This window comes from Anarhichas minor, unplaced genomic scaffold (assembly GCF_050575085.1).
Source record: "Anarhichas minor isolate MPS153535 unplaced genomic scaffold, ASM5057508v1 ptg000010l, whole genome shotgun sequence".
NCBI classification, from domain to species: Eukaryota; Metazoa; Chordata; class Actinopteri; order Perciformes; family Anarhichadidae; genus Anarhichas; species Anarhichas minor.
In genome coordinates, this window is record NW_027466456.1 from 12,204,050 (window position 1) to 12,217,119 (window position 13,070).

Below are 13,070 nucleotides of genomic sequence, written 5' to 3' on the forward strand. Positions count from 1 at the left end.
GATACTGTAAAGAACGTGTTATAAAGCAGATCTTTTTTTATCCTCTAAATTGATTTCTCAGGGTTACATCTTTTCAGGAGACAGAAACAATTAAAATGGTAAAGTTAAACCTCACAAGAAGGTGTGAATTGCCTGGTTGACCTTCCAAGTCCAATACAACTGTAGAATATTTCTGTCTCCAGAGCTGAGGTCCATTTCATTTTATGAACTTTGAATTATAGCACATTAGTGGCACTGGAACGTTTTTAATAATGATGTTTTGGTACCTGCCTGATAAAACAGACTAAAGCCAGCCAACCACAGGCAAACATTGTATTTTAGGTTTCAGGCAGAGATTTTAAATATGAAATGAGCAGAATAAGTACGAATTTGATTATTAGATGCCACTCGTGAACTGCAAAACAACAAATGAGTCATAATCCCACAGAGCATGAACTAACCGGCAAACTGTTTTGTTTTAATGATTTATTCACAGTATAAATGGTTATTTTGGAGTGACCTTTTATTTGTAATACAGTGTGTTTTATTTGTAATACAGGAAAGCACCTAATGTTTGTGTTTCTGCGCCGTAGATATCCCAGTAGAAGAATACCTGAGAGCCAATGAGACGTTCTCCAGCTTCCTCCTGACCAATGGCAACCTGTCGTCTGTGACTGTGGACCAGCTGCTGAAGGCTCGTCTCAATTTTCAGGTGAGGTATCTGCCGAATATCCACGGATAACAGACAGTTCATGAAAAGAAGAAGGACCCTCTTTAGCCCTCAGCATTTGGATTTTGTTAAATTGGTTAATCTGTTCTGCCCGGCTGGACTGAATAGTTCGAAGCTTCATTCATAACATTCAATACTTGCACGGTAGCCCCTGCCATCGGTGTATGAATGGGTGTGAAAAGAAACGAAAATAGCTGGAATCTATTATAATAAAAGGGACAACAAATAAGACTTTTACAGTCCAAGTTCATAATTAAGATAGCTATTATAAATTGTTGAACTGATTGGCTGAGTTAAATATACGTAAATAAAGAATTGAATAACGTATCACAGAAAAGTTGCTTTCAGCACTGATGATAATTACAGGTAAAGAAGTTTTATGTATTATATGTTTTGAGCCTAACGATCAATGTTATCCGCCCAGGTTTCCGTGGCTGGTGCTCAGATGCAGCTGAAGGACTTGGTGTGTAATGCGAGCATGTTGGGACAGTTTCTGAAGGTGGACGACGGAGAAGCCGCCATGAATGATCTTCAGACTCAGCTGTGTGACCTGCCAGCTGACGTCCTGCAGGAAGCCGAACGCCTTTTTCTCTCTCAGCTCGACTTTAGCAAGTTCTTCACGGTAGGAATCGGCTACCTTTTTGCAAAATGCTATGCTCACCAGTGCAAAAATCAATGAATCCAAATACAGTCTCCTGGCTGTTTGCTGTGACTCTGAGTTTCTTCTATATCTGCTGAACTACAGTAAGTACCATCAGTGAACCTGTCTGTCTGTCCTTCCTGTCAGAGAGACCGTCTGATGGCTAATGCTGGAGACCTCAGGGTCATCAGTCAGGCCGTCACCTCAGTCTCCCAGGAGCTGGCTGTCTTCATCGATGATGTAAGAACACACAACGTTTGATTTACTATGAATAAGTCAAAGTAAACAAATAACACCATCATTAAATGGATTTTTCTTTTGTAGTTATTTTGTGACTTTTGTGATTTTGTGAGATTTTTGATTTAGATTTTTTTTTAAATACTTTTTTATCATTTATTTTTCATTTAGCTTCGTCTGTTTCCATATAATATTTTCCTCATTTTCTGACTGAATAAAATGCATAAAATTTTCTTCCAGCAATAAAAAAAGCGTCATCTTTTCATGTCTCTTTTCTCCCTTAATTTCTACCCTCTTCTTTGTTTCCTTGCTTCTCCAAATCCTGCGTCCTTACGTCTCTGTCTTCCTTCAGTTCTCCTCTCTGTCCAGCTTTGCGGACATGAGCACGGCTCTTCGTCTTCTGTCTCCAGAAAATCGCTCAGCGTTGCCCAGGGAGAGCTTTCGTGCTTTTTCGAGGATCATGTGCGGCCACCCTGAGGTTGGCGGTGAGCGCATCCCATCACTGAACTGGTATGAGGACAATGACATCAAGTCCTTCTTAGGAAATAATGGCACTGAAGACACAGACCCGGACCGTGACAACAACACCAGTAAGAGGCTTCGATATGATTAGAAACGTGTTCTGACGTGTTCTGCTTCCTTTAGTTTATTGTTTTCTTTTTACCCTAGCAAGTGCTCCTCTTTTCAGTTGATTTGCATATTGCAATGTATCATAAATATATAGAAAACCAGGTTTCTCATGGTCTGATCCATTTGTGATCTTTAAGATCGTTAGCGACACCAAAAATGAACACCACAAAAGTGTTCTGAGTTCAACAAGTTGTTTTGGTCTGACGTCTGTCTTATTTGTGCTTTCCTCCATGCAGCTCCTTTCTGTAAAAGTTTGATCCACGGTCTTGAGTCCAACCCTCTGTCTCGCATTGTGTGGAGAGGAATAAAACCTCTGTTTATTGGAAAACTGCTATACACACCAGACACTCCTGCAGTACAACAAGTCATGAAAGAGGTACAGAGAGTCAAACATCAGGGAGTCCATCCAAGGATTGTAAAACATATAACTGATGGCTGTTTGTCTGCTAAACTGGTTGATATCACCAACAAGTCCTTTAGGTGTTTGCTGAAAATTGTTATATTTTTACCATTGACAGAATCGACTTAAGTGGAAGACATGTTTCTGTTCTGTCACTTTATGTAACGAAAATATGCCTTATTGGCATTTAAAGCATTTCTTGCTAAAAGCAATGAACATCTCGAGTTATGGGTACGCGCATTAGGCTACTGAGCCTTACAACATTTAAAATGCCCTTGTTCTGAGATATCCAGGTGGCTCAGCCAGACGCGTAACTGTTGTAAGCTAACTATAGCCGAAGCAAATCTAACCATCAAAGCTAACTACTATTTGTGTCTGCTGAAGGTGAACAAGACTTTCGAGGACATGCAGATCCTCCAGGAGCTGAATGCAGCCTGGATGGAGGTGGGACCACGAATCAAGAATTACATGGAGAGCAGTGTGGAGATTCAGCTGCTGCAGGTCTGATTTACCAACTGCTATCTCTCTTCAGAGTGTGTTATGATGCTAAAAATATATTTTTCATATAATGTGTGTGTGTGTGTGTGTGTGTATGTGTGTGCGTGTGTGACAGGATTTGCTGAAGCGGCCAGAGGTGGCAGTACTGGTCAACCTGCGCCTGGAGAACACATCGTTGACGGCCTCGCGAATCGCACGTTTTCTGTCCACACCCTCGCCAGATGCCCCAAGGAATCCCAGAGCAGCGCCTACCTGGCTGGACATCTACAACGACCTCGGCCACACCATCACCACGCTCGCACAAGTCACTGAGGTTCTCATCCTTTGGCATTCTTGTTTTCTCTTCCAGCCTCAATCTGAGAATATAGACGGAAAAGATAAAAGAACGGAACAAATCATGTTTGATGGAATATGGAGCAGAAAATACAACTTTATGATACACTCATTTAACTACACTTACACCTTCTAATAAACTATAGTATGCTGACTAGAGAGCTAACGAGGCCAAATATTGTCCGTACATTTCATCGTGACCAGGATCTCACATCTCTTCAGACAGGGACAACACTTTTGGGCTCTTTTATATTCTTAAAAAAATGGTTAGATGGTAAAGTAGTAAATTCTGAATCCTGTAAATAGTGCAAGGTTTAAGTAAAGTTTAACTTCAGCTTCTCTTCCATGTTGTTTATCATTCATATATTTTCTGTTTCCTATTATTCTCCGCAGTGTTTCTCTCTAAACAAGCTGGAGGGGGTGGAGACCGAGGGTCAGATGATTGACAGGGCTTTGGAGCTGCTGGAGGACAGGCAGTTTTGGGCGGGTGTGGTTTTCCTGCTTCCTAACTCCTCGTCCCCTGACCTGCCGCCCCACGTCACCTACAAAATCCGAATGGACATTGATGATGTGACCCGGACCAACAAAATCAAGGACAGGTACTGAGGAAGAACCAAAACATCATTCGATTATCGTGCTGTTCTTTAACATTACTTCGATAGAACTTTTTCATTGGAAGTAATGTGACTATACCTTTTCCATAACATGCTAGTCCATTGCTTAAATCACATATACTTGACTCTAAATTGCACCCATGTCAAAAAAACTGCATCTTTTGGGTGTTTTTCTCTTCAGATTTTGGGATCCTGGTCCAGCAGCCGACCCCTTTAATGATATGCGCTACATCTGGGGCGGCTTTGTATACGTTCAGGACCTGGTGGAGAGAGCTGTGAGCCGCATGCTGACCGGAGTTCAACAAACAACCGGCATCTACATCCAGCAGATGCCCTACCCCTGCTTTGTGGATGATGCGTGAGTCGCATGCTGTTGTAAACTAAAGTCTTAAGAAACTGTGCTCACAGTTCCACATGTTCACGCTGGGAACAGACCAGCACAGCCGTAATCTGAGCAGCTTGTCTGGAGCAGCAGATGGTTCACTGCCTTGCTTACCTTGATGGTAGCTGTTAAAGGGAGAGAGTCACTCTTTGAAAGCCCCCATTCCCCAATTTTCTCTTGAACAGGAATCAAGGAGTCCCCATGAATGTTGTGAGTTCACTAAACCTTTAAAAGAATAGGAAAACATGTCAGAAGTATTTTAACTGTTAAAAATTGTCCCAGATTTTGAATAACCTTTAACCACCTTCCGTTTTGGACTACAACTACATAATTTCTTTGCTTTAGCATATTAATTTCAATTTTGGTTACCATTATAACAGTTTCCTCCGAGTGCTGAACCGCTCTCTGCCACTCTTCATGACACTGGCCTGGATCTACTCGGTGGCTATGATCATCAAAGGCGTGGTGTATGAGAAGGAGGCGAGGCTGAAGGAAACCATGAGGATTATGGGTCTGGGAACGGGAACGCTGTGGCTCAGCTGGTTCATCAGCAGCATCATTCCTTTCCTGTTCTCTGCAGGACTCCTTATTGCTCTGCTCAAGGCAAGATGACCACTCACTAACTTATATTTATATATACAAAATAGCTGGTTGTACATGATCAGGAAATAACTTTTAAAGCTGTAAATATACATTATTGATATTCTAGATGTAATGAGAGGACTGATGGTAAAGTGGAAAATAATCAGGTGTCCAGTAGTTATTGCATATTGTGATGTTCAATGTCAGGCTTTCCTTTATTTGAAACCTTTGTTTCCATAATCACTGTTTCACACATTTGTCTAATAGGATAAAAGGATTGGTGGTTGGTTGGTGGAGGCATACAACAGCAAAGCCGTAATTCTAGTTTGTCTTGTTTCCAGTGGGGGGACATCCTGCCGTACAGCGACCCAACTGTTGTGTTTTTCTTCCTTACGGCGTTTGCCACCGCCACCATCATGCAGTGTTTTCTCATCAGTACATTCTTCTCTAAAGCCAACCTGGCTGCTGCATGTGGAGGGCTGATCTACTTCGGGCTTTACCTGCCATACGTACTGTGTGTCGCTTGGAGAGACCGCCTCACCACCACCTACAGAGTCCTCGCTGTGAGTGAAGTAGTAATTGGTCCAATCAGAAAGTTTCTCTCCACAATTCTAGAAAAATGAGTTCTAGTTGTACAAGAATGTATGATTACATATAATAGTTTTTTAAGCAGAAGTAGCAAGACTTAATGTACAGATTGAATTGGAATATTAACCATTACATTCAATGTATCTAATTCATTAAATGTAACTGAGCTTCAACACCCAAAAGTATCGCAGCATTTGGTCAAGTGTCCTTGTTCCTCTTTCTTTCAGAGTTTCCTGTCTCCTGTGGCCTTTGGCTTTGGCTGTGAGTATTTCTCTCAGTACGAAGAGCAAGGCGTGGGCATCCAGTGGAACAACGTCCACTCCAGTCCTGTGGAAGGAGACGCATACAGCTTCACTACCTCTATAGTCATGCTTTATGTGGACGCCTTCATCTATGCTACCGCAGCCTGGTACATCGAAGCAGTGTTTCCTGGTACGATGATTGGGACTATATCTGCGTAGAAACAATTTGGCATTATAGCGTGTAATTTGTTTTGTGTTGAGTAAATGGGTTAGGATTAATAGCTGTTGTGAATGTAGGCTGACCACATTCTTCCGTCTCTGACAAAAGAGCAAATTACAAACTTTTAAAATTGTGTTAGACTTGTGTTTTAGTTTTCGACAGGACTAGAGATCTTAGTTTGAAGACATAATTTAATTTAGAGAAAAGCTTAAAAGCTACTTAAGTGACTCTGGTTTAACTGATTCTTTCATCAAAATGCAGTTATGAAGTTATAATCCTGAATTTGTTAATATGTATGTGTTTTACACCAGGTGAATATGGGATCCCCAGGCCCTGGTACTTCATCTTCCAGATCAACTACTGGGGTGGAGTTCCTCTGGAGGCAGGCATGCCGATCCCCCCCGCACCTACTGAACAGAATGATGGTACAAAGCTCTCAAAGCTGCTGCACATCAGCAGCTGTTTCTGTTTTTCTGTCACAGTCATCTAAAAGTAAAATGATGGCTACGTTTGGCTTTCTTTGTCTGAACCACATTGGAAAAGTATTTTTACAAGCCATCAGTTTGTAAATAGAAGTCATATCACTAAGAGGTACGTTGCTTATTGGACAGAGTTCTAGTAGTCTGTCATTTTGAAAGTTGTCTGCAGTCGTCTCCTCTGGTCTTAATACAAGTTAAAAGTCTGTGCTGGTTGTTTTGTGTTATGTTTAAGCCAATAAACTCAAAGTCACGTTAATGACAATAAGCCCATTAACTACAAGGGTGAAGAGTACAAGGAGACTGAAGCTGAGAATGATCATCAGTCCAGACTTCAAATTGTTTCTGTTCTCTGTGTAGCTGCATCTGGCCTGTGCTGTCCATAATCCCTTTCATTTTGAACTTGTGTCCTCTAGTGAAGTGAGAGGAGTTATGTTCTCGGAAAAATATATTCTGTAAAATATATTGTGACCCTTTGGCTGATGACTTCTGCTCACACACTACACTTTTATTATCAATTATAAATCACTGTAAGAGTAGAATTGACGCTAGATAATTAGCCATTGTAACTCCCCCACATTTATATGTAATTAATGGTGCATTGTCCCTTATAAATACACACAATTATTTTCTGTCATCAGATCTCATTGAACCAGAACCCACTGACCTGATCCTGGGTGTGAATATCAGAAACCTGGTGAAAATATACAAGACGGGAGCCAAACTGGCCGTGAATCACCTCAACCTGAAGTTCTACGAGGGGCAGATCACCTCTTTCCTCGGCCACAACGGAGCCGGCAAAACCACCACCATGTAAGAAGCAGGCCTGATGGATAACGGTCGATCACAGTCAGCACTAATGTGTTCTATCATTATGTGTCTGAGGGCTGTTCAGAATTACATTTTTACAAGGATTTGCAGAATTAATCACTTTGGTTGAGTAAAAGTTCAGGGGATGTGATGTCTTGATGTTTGCCTTTTGTCACCTAATTTATTGTAATGTTTTTGGCTCGTAAAGGATAATAACAGTGAAAAGATTTAGTTACTACGCCAGCATCAGCACACATATGGTCACAGGAAAAGTCTGTAAAAGATAAGAGATTTGTATCTAATTTAAAGTGGAAGATGTGCTTCAACAAAGTATTTATTCTAATGTGTCTGATGTTTGTCAGATCTGTCCTGACTGGCCTGTTTCCACCGACCTCGGGCACTGTGTACATTAAGGGGCTGGACATCCGTCATGACATGGACATCATCCGGAGGACACTGGGAGTTTGTCCACAACACAATGTCCTGTTTGACATGTAAGGCTTGTCTTTCTAACGTCACTAAAGACTAGTAACAAGCTGTCATTGTTTTTAACTTACTATGGTTAGGTTTGATAGATTACAGAAATCCCACCGAAAGATTTCATACACCAAGCCTCTTTTGAGTGTCTTCATGATTGATTTTATTATTAGTGATTACCAATTTTATGAAATCAGTTTCTAGGAAATAAATGATTGTTCTGAAAGCGTTCGATTATCTGTTAGGCCTGGAATTCACCAGAAATGACGGTTCATATTTCCTCTCTGCGTCTATCTCTCTCACAGACTAACAGTGGAGGAGCATGTGTGGTTCTATGGGTGTCTGAAGGGTTTGTCTGAAGCAGAGGTGAAAGCTGAGCTCGACACTCTGCTGGAAGATGTCGGCCTGCTGCACAAACGACATGAACAGACCAAAAACCTCTCTGGTAAACTTGCTTGTTTGATTTCCGTATAAAAACATGACGTGTGTATGTTTTGTAGAAGGGGATGTCAACTTTGTCTTTTCCCTCTGTTTCTCTGTCAGGTGGCATGCAGAGAAAGCTGTCTGTGGCAATAGCGTTTGTTGGAGGCTCTAAGGTGGTTGTTCTGGATGAACCCACAGCCGGGGTTGATCCATACTCGCGCAGAGGGATCTGGGATCTACTGCTCAAATATCGCAAAGGTGAAAAATAAACCCCACCTAAACCTGAAAAAAAGACCAACATGAGAGACCTGTGAAAGATACAGATGACAAGTGAAAGAAATAGTCAATATGTGTCTGTTATGTCTTTCTCCATCAGACCGGACCATCATCCTGTCCACCCACTACATGGACGAGGCAGAGCTGCTAGGTGACCGGATCGCCATCATCTCCCAGGGGAAGCTGTGCTGCTATGGCTCTCCGCTCTTCCTGAAATCCCGCCTTGGATCTGGCTACTACCTCACTGTGGTAAAGAGGGAGGGACTGGACACCAGCACTCCCAGCAGCACCAGTATCTGCACCAGCACCAGCATCAGCACCAACAAGCTGTCTGCTCTCAAGGTCTATTGTTTTTTTTCTTCTTTCAACTTTAATTATCCTGGAAAATTAATGTATGCATGCTTTACACGTCCTCCAAATGTCCATTCTTAAAATCAAAAATGATGATGAAAACAATAATAGTTTAGTGTTGATCTCAGTCTTGGAAAAATGAAGTTCAGTAACTTAGATGGGGTTATAACAACAGGGCAGGAGTGAAACAAAGACGAAAGTAAACTCATCTTTGTGTTTCAGGACAGTGAGTCATCCATGAGTGAAGACACCGGCCTGGGAAGTGATGAGAGTAGCTCATGTGAGTGTTTCACTGCTGTATGGCCTCTACAGTTCCCTGAGGTGGTTCAATGAGAGTTGAGTGCAGTGCTACGGTCTTACTAATTGCATGATCTTTTTTCTCTAATCATTGTCTTCACTGCAGACATTGTGGCGTTGCTCTGCCTGGCACAGCACCACATCCCGGGTGCGAGGCTGGTGGAGGAGTCGGGGCACGAGGCGGTGTTCAACTTGCCGCAGACTGCAGCCAAGGACAGCAGCCTGGGCGTCTTCCTGTCCGAACTGGATCAGAGGCTGACCGAGCTGGGCATCAGCAGCTACGGCCTGTCTGACAGCACACTGGAAGAGGTGAGACATTTACATTGTTTTTGATGGATAAATAAATAAGCTACTTGATCCACTTCTACTGACCTCACTATGCATGTAGCTCCACAGCTATGGAGCCAGCTAAACACACTAATAAAGGTAATTCAATAATAGTGATTATAAATCAGAAAAACATGATAAACTATAGACATTTATAGACAAAGGGTATTGATAGACTAACAAGAAAAATTGATTCACAAAAATCTAGACTAAATGGTAATTGAATTACATTTTCCCTGAGAGTAAAAGCAAACTGAGTAAATAAGATGCACAGCAATTAGTCCAACAGATACTTAAAATGTTGTGTTAGCAACACCTTCGCCTCAGACAGCACTTGTAGTAATAGTGACTAGCTTGATTAGCAGTAAACCGATCACATACGAACTACATTAACATATCGGATTTTTTATTGAGTCAAAGTTAAACATCAAACACACAACAATCAGCCTGCATTGCCCAGACACACTTGACTACTAACCATACCTGGTTTTATGTGTGTAAGTGTGCGTGTGCATGCAGAAGATTAACCATGCTTTATCTGAAGGGTGGGATATTTGTGGAGCAGCCATGGTCTTAATGGGTTTACTGTTAGCATGAGATTAGCAGATTAACAGATTAGCACTGATAGCGGAGTCTGATAGGTTTACTCGGTCTCAGGCACTCACCCTCTGCACCGCTGACCTCTGTTACTTTCGCTTGATGCTTTTTTACTGACACCTACTGTCTGCAGCTTCAGCTGTAAGGGCCCGACGATCATTTTCAAAGCAGTTCTTCATCGAAAAAGTGAACATCTTTTGTTTTCATACCTAAGAAAACTACTAGCAGCTTAAACAAGTTAAAATGAATGTCTCAGTTAACTTAAAGCTGCATCAGGTGAGAGTTGTCACAGCCATATTGGGCTGCAACAGATAGAATGTGTCCATTAAGACCTTTTAGATTTACCCTGTGGTCACAACTAAAGTTATCCACCCACTAGAAGAGCACCTTGTTGCGTTTGTGAGCAGGAGTTTCATTTTTTTTCATGGTCATTCTGTTCACTTTCAGATCTTTTTGCGAGTGGCAGAGGAAACTGGTGTGGATGCTGAACCAGAGCTGCAGGCCGGATCTCCCAGCAGGCAGCAGCCATCAGCTGGGCAGAGGGTTGAGAGACAAGATGTTGAAGAACCAGAGACAGGTAAGCACAAACACTTGCAGACACATGGCTTTGTGTACATACCACACAGTGTTTCCATGTACAGTCAGTCTGCTGTTTCATCTCCAACTGTGATTGTTTGTTGCCATAATGCTGCCAGGAAGGAAAAGGCTTCGAAAGCAAGGTACCTTTAGATCATCCTGTACTGAAATATAGAGATATATAGAAAAATATTTTTCCCCAATATCGAATACACTGAATTTTCCTCACTCTCTACCTTTAACTGAGCTGACAAATAAGAGAGATTTAACTGTTTGTGGGTTCATGAAAGCTGACATGCTCGCCAACATTTCTGCACTGAATTTGCTTGTTTCCAATAACTTTAAATTCAAATTCAAAATTTGTTGTTGTCATGTTTCTACTGTAGTTTTCTGTGGCTCTGATCTGACAAGAGTCTCAAAGGTCAACAGCACTGACAGAAGTCCATGTATTTATCAGCCCAATATATTGGTGTGCTCTCACACTGTGCTTTTCCTGCTTGCAGAACCTCAGGAGACAGACCTGCTGAGTGGAGATGGCCGAGGTGGGGTACCCCTGACTGGCTGGTGGCTGACCTGGCAGCAGCTGAGGGCTCTCTTCATCAAACGCTGGCTTTATGCTCGAAGGAGCCGAAGGGGCTTCTTCGCTCAGGTGATGAAAACTTTTGACAGCAGCTGTTTGAGAGCACACAAAACAAACGCTGTCCCCTCTCTGGGAGTTAGTTGATTGATTAGTTGTTCGAGGCTTTTTAAAAAAATATAGTCAACGGTTTATTTCATGGTGTAAGTCATTTTTTAGAATCAGACAATCAGTAAGTTGATCTTAAGAAGTTTTTCAGCTGAAGGTTGATTTGTGCTTCAGATTGTCCTGCCTGCTATGTTCGTGCTGGTCGCTCTGCTCTTCAGCCTCATCGTACCTCCGTTTGGGAAGTATCCCGCCCTGCAGCTGCAGCCCTGGATGTACGGAGAACAGTACACGTTCTTCAGGTAGGCCTCCACCCAAACATTCACCATTACCTAAGTCAAGTACACGTTCTTCAGGTAGGCCTCCACCCAAACATTCACCATTACCTAAGTCACCGCAGAAAAGATTTTTAATCGGTTTCTTCAGCCGTGAATTGGTCAGTTGGTTTGGTCTACTCCTGGTCATAAACTGGTCTTGCTTTTCACATGATGACTTGTTATTGTTAGTTTTAACAAGCGTCCCTGCCGCTGTTTATTTTATTTACATTTATTTACAGCAATGATGCACCTGGGAACCCGGCCATGGAGAACCTGCTGGAAGCTCTGCTGGACCAGCCAGGTTTTGGTACCAAGTGCATGGAGAAAGAGGAGGAAGACAACAGCACGTAAGACAACCCGTGTGAATACAACAATGTGTCTCAGCATCAGAAGAAACTTAATGAAACAGTAGTGAAGGTAGTGGGAGAGATGGTCCTGAGACATCAACATCTTACACGTTGTACGAAGAAAACTGCAAAGAAATCAGTTTTCTACAAATGGGAGATAAAATAGACATTACATACCTTTCTTACATAAAGATTACTGTGTGGGGTTAAAGTAAAAATGGAAACACAAATTGCTGGCTTTCGGGAAATCTGTTTACCCTTTTAATTTTGTGTGGTTGTTTGATGTACTTTATTTTGAACACTATTCATTCAGGCAACATTTTAATACTTAAACCACAAACCTCTACTCCATGTTCATTCCCTGTTCTCCCTGCAGGAGTCCTCAGTGTGAAGGCGTGCGGAGTGGCCGGTTCATGCGACCACAGGTCTCCTACTCCACCTGGCAAATGTTCGGCAGAGGCAACTGGAGCAGAGACGCACCGTCTCCTGACTGTCAGTGTAGCACAGAGGACGTACGCCGGATGCTCCCCGACTGCCCGAATGGTGCCGGTGGACTGCCGCCTCCACAGGTCAGTGTGGTGTCAGGGCAAGACCGACTTATTAGCATAATCCAGTGTTGATTGATTTGACTTTGATCTCTGTTCATTTAAAATGTATTTGTTATCTTTTAGATTAAGAGGGTGACTGGAGACGTCCTACAAAATCTGTCAAGTTATAACATCTCTGATTACCTGGTGAAAACCTACTCTCAGATTCTCAAGAAAAGGTACTTCATTAACCATTAATAACACATTACTATTTGGCATTTCATTCTGTTACACCATTGCTTTTCCTTCTCGGTGGTGTTTGGAACTTTAGGTTTAAAAAAACTGTAGCATCCATCTTTGATGTCAGTGATTTGGTCAATTGTATTTATTAGTTCTACCATAATAACTAAAGGCCTCAGAATAATCAAAAATACCTTTATCCCTCTATCTGTTCCTTTTATTGTTTATTTATGTGTAGCCTACATACCATATGACTCTCAACCTTATTGTTT

General features: G+C 42.0%; 1 protein-coding gene and 1 long non-coding RNA gene across 4 annotated transcripts in view; one reads left to right on the forward strand and one right to left on the reverse strand.

Moving 5' to 3' along the window:
- Positions 1 to 13,070, forward strand: part of abca7 (ATP-binding cassette, sub-family A (ABC1), member 7) — a 28,564-nt gene that overhangs the window by 4,996 nt on the left and 10,498 nt on the right. For all 3 annotated transcript variants that reach the window (XM_076088187.1, XM_076088186.1, XM_076088188.1), the window contains 26 exons: positions 573 to 691; positions 1,134 to 1,331; positions 1,497 to 1,589; positions 1,939 to 2,176; positions 2,453 to 2,592; positions 3,001 to 3,117; positions 3,230 to 3,427; positions 3,841 to 4,046; positions 4,243 to 4,419; positions 4,824 to 5,046; positions 5,367 to 5,588; positions 5,841 to 6,045; positions 6,387 to 6,500; positions 7,193 to 7,364; positions 7,724 to 7,855; positions 8,144 to 8,283; positions 8,382 to 8,519; positions 8,638 to 8,879; positions 9,111 to 9,168; positions 9,292 to 9,494; positions 10,557 to 10,686; positions 11,189 to 11,334; positions 11,545 to 11,669; positions 11,924 to 12,031; positions 12,408 to 12,600; positions 12,703 to 12,797. In XM_076088187.1, the coding sequence (XP_075944302.1) occupies positions 573 to 691; positions 1,134 to 1,331; positions 1,497 to 1,589; positions 1,939 to 2,176; positions 2,453 to 2,592; positions 3,001 to 3,117; positions 3,230 to 3,427; positions 3,841 to 4,046; positions 4,243 to 4,419; positions 4,824 to 5,046; positions 5,367 to 5,588; positions 5,841 to 6,045; positions 6,387 to 6,500; positions 7,193 to 7,364; positions 7,724 to 7,855; positions 8,144 to 8,283; positions 8,382 to 8,519; positions 8,638 to 8,879; positions 9,111 to 9,168; positions 9,292 to 9,494; positions 10,557 to 10,686; positions 11,189 to 11,334; positions 11,545 to 11,669; positions 11,924 to 12,031; positions 12,408 to 12,600; positions 12,703 to 12,797 (4,132 nt within the window). The remainder of the gene's footprint in view (positions 1 to 572; positions 692 to 1,133; positions 1,332 to 1,496; positions 1,590 to 1,938; positions 2,177 to 2,452; positions 2,593 to 3,000; positions 3,118 to 3,229; positions 3,428 to 3,840; positions 4,047 to 4,242; positions 4,420 to 4,823; positions 5,047 to 5,366; positions 5,589 to 5,840; positions 6,046 to 6,386; positions 6,501 to 7,192; positions 7,365 to 7,723; positions 7,856 to 8,143; positions 8,284 to 8,381; positions 8,520 to 8,637; positions 8,880 to 9,110; positions 9,169 to 9,291; positions 9,495 to 10,556; positions 10,687 to 11,188; positions 11,335 to 11,544; positions 11,670 to 11,923; positions 12,032 to 12,407; positions 12,601 to 12,702; positions 12,798 to 13,070) is intronic.
- LOC142946721 (uncharacterized) lies at positions 3,212 to 5,014 on the reverse strand. Its single transcript, XR_012953132.1, has 3 exons — positions 4,813 to 5,014; positions 4,558 to 4,668; positions 3,212 to 3,470 (listed from the first exon to the last, which is right to left on the reverse strand). It is a non-coding gene; the product is annotated as an uncharacterized LOC142946721 (long non-coding RNA).